The sequence below is a fragment of the Apium graveolens genome, chromosome 9 (genome assembly GCF_009905375.1).
Source record: "Apium graveolens cultivar Ventura chromosome 9, ASM990537v1, whole genome shotgun sequence".
Classification (NCBI taxonomy): domain Eukaryota; kingdom Viridiplantae; phylum Streptophyta; class Magnoliopsida; order Apiales; family Apiaceae; genus Apium; species Apium graveolens.
The window spans coordinates 175,871,327-175,881,352 of record NC_133655.1 but is presented as its reverse complement, the minus strand read 5'-3'; the positions used below and the strand labels follow the sequence as shown (position 1 = coordinate 175,881,352).

At 34.4% G+C, this 10,026-nt stretch overlaps 1 protein-coding gene across 8 annotated transcripts; it reads right to left on the bottom strand.

Moving 5' to 3' along the window:
• Nucleotides 1-215: 215 nt before the first annotated feature.
• LOC141684483 (WAT1-related protein At4g28040-like) lies at nucleotides 216-4,381 on the bottom strand. 8 transcript variants are annotated; one of them, XM_074489478.1, is made up of 9 exons: nucleotides 4,150-4,381; nucleotides 3,858-4,057; nucleotides 3,695-3,777; nucleotides 2,406-2,520; nucleotides 2,252-2,320; nucleotides 2,032-2,148; nucleotides 1,814-1,946; nucleotides 1,547-1,723; nucleotides 216-857 (listed from the first exon to the last, which is right to left on the bottom strand). In XM_074489478.1, exons 2-7 carry the CDS (start codon nucleotides 3,896-3,898, stop codon nucleotides 1,886-1,888), a joined length of 486 nt encoding a protein of 161 aa, XP_074345579.1. In that variant the 5' UTR covers nucleotides 3,899-4,057; nucleotides 4,150-4,381; the 3' UTR covers nucleotides 216-857; nucleotides 1,547-1,723; nucleotides 1,814-1,885. The 8 variants fall into 8 exon arrangements, with proteins under 8 accessions (XP_074345579.1, XP_074345586.1, XP_074345585.1 ...); XM_074489485.1 differs by lacking the exon at nucleotides 4,150-4,381 and adding an exon at nucleotides 3,383-3,480 and having other exon boundaries at nucleotides 2,406-2,541; nucleotides 3,858-3,913; XM_074489484.1 differs by adding an exon at nucleotides 3,383-3,480 and having other exon boundaries at nucleotides 2,406-2,541; nucleotides 3,695-4,381.
• Nucleotides 4,382-10,026: the final 5,645 nt, after the last annotated feature.

Here is a 10,026-nt window from a genome sequence, read left to right as displayed (position 1 = left end):
CATCTACTAACAATTTTCATCCAATCCAATTTTCCATCCAATCAACTAACAATTTTCATCCCATCAACAACCAAAATTCAACCAAAAATAATTTTCATCCAATCAACAACCAAGATTCAACCAACCTAAAACATCTACATGAACATTCAAAAGATCTACTTCGACCAACCAACAAAAAAGATAAACGAAAATAGTTCTAACGCATTGTCAAACCATCTTACAAGTTCGATCATCTAGTAAATTACGAAACCTGAATTTACATGAGAAGATATCAACATTAGTGAGGCGAGGAAATTTACAAAATGTAAATAAAGTTGATAACATCACAGCGGACCTCGTCCAGCTCCTCTAGAAAAATAGTAGTGCATGCTCTGCTGTCAACCACATATTATATTCTCCAAATATCTAAGGGAGTAATCTGTCAATGTATGAAAGTAGATTTGTTAAAGCTTAGGTACACTGTGGTAAAATAAGATTACATTGTCTAAGACGCTCCTTTCACTTCCACTGATAACTACAATATTAGTCCTCGGATCATTGCATAGCTTCTTTAGTGGATCTTTAATATCTGGATCCAACTGATGCTGCATTTTTATGACTGGTCTATTCTTCTACCATGAGCATTTAGTGATTCAGTAAGTGTTGCATAGAAACCCTGTATAGAGCATGTTGTACATTAGAAAACACAGAAATCAAGTGGTTCAGTAAGTGTTGCATTGAACCCCTGTATAAAGCTTGTTACACAGTAGAAAAAACATAAACAAATCCAAATATAACCAAATTGTCCTTTCCTAATATACTTGAAAGCAGCTTCCTCCAGACTTACTGGAGTTGATCTACATGCGAGTCATTAAAACCTGATTTATAAGAAAGTGAGAGCAAGAGTAAATAAGTAATAATAAGTTTAATAATATATGTACATTGAAATATTTACATCTTAAACAGAGTTGACCTCACAGAAAAATCAATCCTCTTTATCAAAGACAACCCAGTAAATAATCTGAGAAACATGCAAGTATTTATTTGCATGTTTGTGATATTATATCACTGTTGTCCGCTATTATGTAGAGTTTCCCCACTCTAATTAGCAATGGTGATCATGATTATAAGGTTTTTATAGAGAGTACATCATGTGATTTATCAGGGCATGTAAAAGTTAACTATTTTACAGAGAGTACATCATCTGATTAATCAGTGGGTAATTTGAAAATAGATATATTTCTTAGGTAATACACTACAGTAAATTTTATCACTCATATATAATGTCTTTTAAACCATTTCATTTGCTTCTATTGCACATTCAATCATCTGTTTCAGCTTTTTCACATTTGTTCATCTTTACACCAAAGACCATTGGACACCAGGCATAATTAAAACATTTGTTCATTGAACACTTCAATTAATACTATTTACTAAAAGAACTTAATATTTAAGACAAATTCACAATCAAGGGATAAAATTATACTTTTGTTTATATTACAAGCAGGTAATATTTTGTAGATTTATATAAATCATCCAAGGAGAGTTTCTTTGAGTTCGCGGGTACCTATATTCTCATTATTATTGATCAGGGATCTTGGAAGTGAAACCTTAATTACAACCTCCATAGTTGCAGAATGTGAGACCCATCTACAGTACTCCATTAGAGAATCAAATCTACATACTATGAGCATGTCACCAGAATGCACCCTTTTGCTGCGTAAGTTTCTCCTAATTGAACCAACTGTAAGTTTAATCAGGTTTTAATCATCCTACTGTAAGTTTAGAAATTCCTACTGGAATAGTATATATAACCTGTAGGATAATTAAGTACCTGCAAAATAGCCATAGTGACCAGCAGCAATTGCTACCAAAGAGCAGTAAACAACCTATGAGCCAATAGTTGTCAGTTGCAGAGCCTAAAACAGATTTGTTTGGTAGTATTTCCGCGTCTAGTAGTTTTGATCCTTTTAAATTTAATGATATTCAAAATTTTATAAAATCAAACAATAACAATACAGTTCATCGATATAAATGGTTAAATAATCATACCCGACACTGAGAGTAATCACAAAGGTGACAGCGGAGAGTAAATTCGAAATTGCACTTGCCATAGAGGATGAAGCTAGATATAATCCCTCAAAATCTATGTTCTGGTTAAGAGTGACCCTGTGATTAGCAATAACCATAAAAAATCATTACATAAACTGCATTTTATAGTTCTTTCTCATCCTATATGTACCTAATCTGTCGCGAAAAACAATCAGCTTACCCTGTGAGAGAAGCCAAGAATATCAAGGAAAAGCTCCTCAATCCCAGACTGCTTTTGTTTGTTTTGCTCCTACATCAGACACGAATTAGGATACTTAAATTTAAATAAAATATGGATTCTTCGGTCATAAAGAATCATATATTGTTAAAGGTACCTCATGAAGAAAGCAAGAGGAACAATGACTAAAGTAGCTATAGCTTGTCGATAAACCACGAAAATTCTGGGGTTCATTCCTTGCATAAAAGCAGCTCTGGTAGATAGAGCTACTGCTGCATGTAATATCATTACAACTGTCAAATAATGCGATAAAGTTAACTTTTGATATTCGAATACTAAGAAATTATATTACATACACCTCAAAAAATGAACTAACCAGGAATACTAATGACTTCAAACTTTCATTTTTATGTCATGCTCATTGAAATATTAGGAAAGAAATATCAGATGGTAATCATGGCCTAGACAATAATGAAGCAATCACATTGAGCACTTTAACCTCGCTTCTTTAAGTATAACCTTCTGAACTTTCGGGGTTTAAATCAATCCACTCTACTAGAGAACATAATGTGGCAGGGAACCCGTGTCCACTCAGAATTAAATGATAATGAACTATTAACGAACAAAATGTATACACAAGAATTCTTACAAGGATATCTTGACCTATACAAGAAATGGAAACACAGCGATAAGCTGCCCACACAACAGCCAAAGCTATGCAGAATGGTGTAACACCCAGAGTCAAGTATGTGACAGCACCCAGAAAGGGTATTTTAACATATAAATCACAAGCATGATCAAAAAACCTGAAACTATATTCAATAAAATTTGATCATTCTTAATTGAACTTATGAAACAACGTAGATAAAATTATGTCATTACAATAAACATTTACTTGACAATTTACCAAATTGGGTATATAATATTTATGTCTAGTAAATTGGACTAGATTACCTTATTCAAGAATATTTGGAGGTGGAAGAATGATATTACCACAATCCTAATCTACAATTTAAGACAATTTAAAAGTAGATAAATAACATCAGCTGCTACCAAAGCAGTAACATTAAATAGTAAACTTGTGTACACTCTTAAAAAAATTAGAAAAGTGGTATGAGACTTAATGGTAAAAACCTTTTCTGCAAGAGCATTAGTAAGTGATCTTTGTCCAAATTCATCAGGTACATTCACCCCATCCCATCATATACATCTCGCTTCAAGTTCATTAATGCCTACATTAAAATTTTGCAACATCTTTTAGCATGCTCAATGGTCCTCAAAATTTTATTCATGCATAGTGAATATGTAATGACAGAAGTAATACAGAAAATATTAACTTTGACCTTAAGGTGAAAATAATATTATAAACGGCAATAGTATTATAGACAAGAAAGAACTGATGTAAAATTTTATGATCATACAAATGTAAATTGAATGGACACTTACCCAGAAGTGCACTGACTAGCCCCCCTACACTGTCTTCTAGTGTCCATGGGTCTTTCCCCGGCCTTTTTGCATTTACAGGTAGCCTATTTGCAACCACCAATAAACATTATTTTGGCAGCCTTCTCTTTTGTGTATTCTGTCCATAGACATTAAGAACTCCTACCTTTGTGATTCCATCCGACGGATGTTCATTATCGAGGCCATCCCCACCAACTAAATTTTGGCTGTCCTCGATAGTGCCATTATCCCCTTTCAAATATTTCCCATCTTCCTCATTTGCATTGAGTGACATTTTCGATTTTTTGAGTTCATTTTCTCTCAAAAGCCTCTCCAGTCTATTACTCAAAAGCCTCTCCAGATAACCTAATCGAATAAATTAAACCTAATTGAACAAACAAACCTAATTGAACAAATTAAACCTAATTGAACAAATAAACCTAATTGAACAAACAAACCTGTTCAGAAATTAGGGTTTCTCGTAGATGGAGTTTGATTAATTGAAAGTGTTCTTTAATTTGAGGTTTAATTGAGACCCTATGTACTTCTAATCAACTGATATGTTGTGTGTGTGAGAGAAAGAGAACTAGAGAGATGGAAAAGAGATAGAGAACCAGAGAGAGGCATAGTGAGCTCTGAGAGAGAGAGCAGACGGAGAATGAGAGAGATAGGAAAAGAATTTGGGTCGAGGGGGAACGAGTTTTTTTGTCTTAGGGGGGAATATTTAGGAAATAAAGGGGAAAAAGTTTCCGCGTGTTTTTTTTTAATTTTTTTAAGTTTACCATCGACAACGGTTATAATGTAAAACTGATGTCTAAAAAATGACAACAATTTTATATCAAAAACTGATGTCTAACTAACGTTTCTCATTTTTAAAAAATAAATATAGACAACGGTTAATTTTCTAACCGATGTCTAATAAAAGAAGTAGTATCGCTTAAAATTTATCTGATGTCTAAACTGTCTTTAACATCGGTCATTTGAGCAACCGATGTCTAAGGAACAATGTCTATTGATAGAATTCTAGTAGTGATTATCACGAGGAAGGTGGAGATATTCATTGAAATCATCCTTAGTGATTCTTATTGTTTCGTCACTAACTAAAAAAGAGAAGCCTAGCTGATTGTCATATGACGTATCTTCATCTATTGTGTGAACATATATGAGCAGCTCAATATTCAACTTAACATTAGTAATTAATGCAAAGCGCACAATTGAGTGCTCGTTCAGAAATCGAATCCATTTCTAAAAAATACCCATCTTTTCAGGATCACGTTCTAAAATCGAGATATAATTTGTTTTTAGTAACTTAATATTATCCGCCATTTAATTAAAAATGAGAATAAAATTTTGATCTTAAAACAAATTAATTATGCACTTAAATTGAAAAACTAGACTTAAAATCCAACACACAAATATTAAGAACAAATATGTTTTATGAACACTAGAGAACAAATTAGTCCAATTAAAAACAAATAATAATCACTACCAAACAAGGCCTTAAGTCCAAGAAAAAACTCCAAATTCGAACTCATTAAATCTTGGGTCAAAACTCAATAAATTACTAACAAAAGAATCTCCTCTTTCTGGGCTTCAATAATCTACAATTTTTGTAAATTTTGACAGAGTTTTGGTATGATTTCAATCGATTTTAAAAAAACTTTCTCTTCTCTCTTGCGACTCTGTGTGTTTGTGCGTATAAAATGGAAGAAATGAATTGTTTAGTTTATATATATACACCGAAAAAAATTACTAAGGGGCTTAGTTACGATCACTGTGGTGTAACTTAAGATGAATTCTATGTTGCGACCACAGTGTCACAACAAAGACAATAAACTATGTAAAGTGAGTGGCGACTAGAGTGACACCGTGTGACTTAGAAAGAACTCTAAGTTGCTGAGTTGCGACTCCTTGTAACACTTGTAATACTACTTAGAAATTATCTAAGTTGCGCACTATTATTCCCAAACAATCTAGACAAGAATTACAGAAGGGGGGTTGAATAGAATTCTGGCTTCTTTTCAGATTGGAAGAGCAGTTCTTCTACAAATAAATAACTGTGTTTAATTTTACAATAGTGCGTACTGAAAGTAAAATATAAATCAAATCACAAAGCATTTAAATACAAGTATTTAAAAATTTCTGGTGGATTGAACTTTTCCACCAGAGATATATATTAAGTAGAGAACTCTGTGTTACAAAATGTAAACGGCTGCTTACAAGTTGAACTAAAGAACTGAGAAATTCTTTACAGATTTTGCCTAATCTATTTCTCTGGTAATTGTTTACTAACTTCTATCTTCTTCAACTTGATACCCTTGGTTTATATATATATCAACAAGTTATATGATAAAAAGACAAGATAATAAGACAAACTATTTCCAGTCTAATTTCATGCTGCTACACTTCTCTTTCCAGCAAATTTGAATATCTTCAGTCTAGCATGGAAATGGAAATGCTTCTTTGTTCTCTAAAACCTGAATTAGGCTGCCACATTCTATTTGCATACAATCAACGTATGTGACTTTCAAGTCACCATCAAATGCTCTTTTGAATTTGATCATCCATTGAAACTCAGATTGATCATCCGTTGAAACTCAGATTGATCATCCGTTGAAAATCTGTTTGATCATCCGTCGAGACTTATGTTGATCATCCGTTGAAGCTTTTTGAATCATACGTTAAGACTATCTTCTTGGCAGTTAACTCTATTTTATTTATACATGATTATAAGGCATCTAATATTTATAATTAACCATCCTATATTGCATATCAATCTAGTAGTCAACATGACTTAAACATTCTACAACATCTAGTTCACTAAGCCATTTAAGTATGCAGAAATGTGCTACTAATCTTATTATTACATAAGCTACTCTTTCAACGGATGTTGAATTGATCATCCATTAAAAGCTACAAAATCACTTAACTAAAATCTACTTTGTGTTTTATTTAAGTTATCATCAAGTACACAACATATTCCTAACAATCTCCCCTAATTTATGTCTACTAGAATTGTAGCCATAAATTAAGAGAAAATTGATGATAAAAAAACACTATGAATACATAATTAAATACAGTAGATAAAGATTACAAGTGCTGCAGTTTATTGAAAATTCTCACAAAGAGATATTTGTAGAGTGTCTTACATATCATTTTCAAGGTGCTTCTTTAGACTGAGCAAATTTAGATCATTTCCTTGATTGACTTGACTTATTTCCTAGCTTCACATCATTCTCTTCAATATGATATTGGAGTTGTCTGAAAAGTTCTAATTCATCCTCATTTGTTAGATACATCTTTTCTTGCATCTCCTTTAGAGTTTCATTGCTTGTAATCTTCAGCTGATCTTCCAATCCGAAGAATCATTTACTGTATTTTTCATCCTTGAACTCCATAATCTAGTATGGCCCCAAATGCCCCTATCTCTAGTGAAAGGGATTGTCAATACTCTTGGGAGTGCATTTGGTCATCTCCAGCTATTTCTTATCTCCTCAATCTTGTTTAGTACCATCTTCTTAGCAACTATGTTGAATCCAAAATTTTTCTTGATTGAGGAGAAGACTGTCACCAAAGTTGAATAGCCTTCATTAAGAATTTTGTGAAGAGGCCATGTTATCTCTTTACCACCCTTATACTTGAAGACCAATCTCTCTAGAAGGTGCTTGTAGGCATCAATAGCTCTAACTTGTTCTAGCTCATCCAGATAGAGACTTATGTCTGAAAATTCTTTGATGTCACATATAAAGAGTTGATATCCCTTGTTGACAGTAGGTTTGGGTTTGGCCAAAGACTTGGATTGAATTTTAACAGGCTTGACTATTCTGACTGCTCTTTTATTTATCTTTCTTGGTTTGGTAAGAATTGGAATGTTTAGATCAGGAAGAGGCAAGTTGTCCCAATCTATAGGTTCATCCTTAGGAATAACAGGTCCACCATTAAAGGTGATGTTGAAATCAACCTTGAATTCAGCTTCCTTCACAGTAGGTATGGATGATTGACTTGAAGTTTTAGATTGAGTTGACATGTAGTCTTCCTTATCTTCATCAAAGTCTAGCTTCCTCCTTGAGAGAAGTTTATATCTAAACTTCCACTTTGTCTGTTTTGGTTCTTCTTTCTTTCCTTCATCCATATTTTCAGTTGTCACAGCAGGCAATGTAACTTTTGTGGTTGCAGGCTTCTTGGCTAGGTTCTTGGCTTCTAAATCATCTTGCTTTTATTGTTGTTTAAGCCTCACATTTCCTTCTTTCTTAGCTTCTACAAACTGTGGATGTTCATCCACCACACAGATTAGTTTGCCATTTCTTTAGATTTTAGCAATTCTGTTCTTTCACACTGTCTCTGGGATCTTTGGATAAAGCAATGACCTTGCAAGCAGCTTCTTTTCATCTGGCCTAGGGGTTTCATAGGATAGGTCCGTTGGATTTTTGTCTGAATTCCTTGGATAATTTATTTTTGGCTGAAAAATCACACTGGCCTTTGGAGACTTGATTGATGAGGGTTGACCCCTTTCTAAGTTCCCTAAGCTCATCTCATTGATTGAAATTTGTCTCAATTGAGAAAAGTGAGAAAATACCTTGTCTTGCTTCTCAATTGGACCAAAATTTTTATTGATGTTTTCATCAAGCTTCTTCCATTTTGCTTCTAGCTCTTGCTCAACTGCTGCTACATCAATCTTTTGTTTGTCATTTGACTCCAACTTAGCTGCTGCTAGATTGATTAAATCAATGTTGTCAAGAGCTGGTAGCTTTGTGAAAGCAATTGCTGGAACAATCACTTTGCTTGAATCTTGAGCACTTTCTCCCCCTCACTTGTTGACTCCCCCTGCCTAACTGAGATGATAGAGTCTTTTTCCCCCTTTTTGTTCGCATCAAATTTAGTAGAAGTTGAGGTTTGTGCAGCCACCAACTGTTGTAGTAGACTGGTTTGAGCTTCCTGATTTGCAAGTATCTTGGCCACTGATTTTTCCATATTTGTCAGTCTAGAATCCATGGCCTCAACCTTTCTGTTCAAATCAACGTCCTTTCTGAGCTTTTGAGCTATTTCTGTCATTGTGGTTCCTGGAAGCCTGGCATCCAACCTTTCTACAAAGTCTTGTTTAATCTCACCAATTTCATGTTGATGGCATCCACATTTTGACTTTGTTGGAGAGCTTGAATTTTATGCAATTGGAGAGATTCTAGGTGAGCTGAAAGTAGTCTTTTGCTGCTAGCACTAGTAGATGCTTGAATTGTTGTTTGGGTATCATGGATAAGCTTGAATAATGTGGATTGGAGGTGTAGATAAGAGCATTCCTTGTGTAGCATCCATGATAAAGTTTCTGCATCTCTCCTATGCTCATGCCTTCATCCTCATCATCCCCAAATGAGTCTTCAACAAATTCAAAGTCATTACCAGATATGGAAGGCATAGAAGTTATAGCATCCTTTGCCCTTTGCATTGAAGCAGTAGTGTGCACCAAGTTCAATGTCTTCTCAGCCTCTTCATTGCCCTGTCCAACCAGAATTCGATATGCTGGAACAGGATGAGTAAATGTCTCAGCATCCAAAGAGATTAAATCTATTATAGCTTGATATTCTTGCTGAAACAGTCTATCCTTTTCTACATCACTGACATTCATTGGCTCACTAGCAATGGTTTCCATCCTTGTATCTCCTATACCTGCTTTTCTCTCATGATCTCTCTGTTTTTACATCAAGGGCTCCCCTTGGCTTCCCACCCTCACCTTCACCTACTAAGGTGGGACTCCACTCACTCACTTTTACCAAGCTGGAAGAAATAGCTTGCAGGTTTTCACTCTTTTCCTCTCCTTTTTCCTGAGAGCAACTCAGCCTCTCACTATGTTCACTCCCTTCCCTCAATCGTGAGAGTGACTGTACAACCACTAAATTATCTGCACTTGTAACAGTAGTTGAGATTTGAAGTTGTGCACTGATACTCAACGGATGAGGAACATCCGTCAAAATAGTAGTAGGAAGTGTCAACGGATGACTGCTGTTAAGCACATCCGTCAAGATATAATCATTGGTCAACGGATGAACAATATCGGTCGAGATAGTAGAAATGAAAGAGTTTATAGTAGAAACTAATGTAGAATCTGTGGTGATTGATTTGAGATTTTGTATAGTATTCTCAGTAGAATCAGAAAGAAAGGGCAAGTGAGCCAACAAATCATCTAGAAGATGATGCTCACTTGTTGTAGAATTTGGCTTCTCCATGAGAGTTAGAGATGGAGAATCAGGAATTGATGTATGAATCATATCTATAACGACTCGTGTATTTGTATTTTATTTCTAATATTTGGAAGTGTAATAAAAGTTTAAGTAAATAAATAA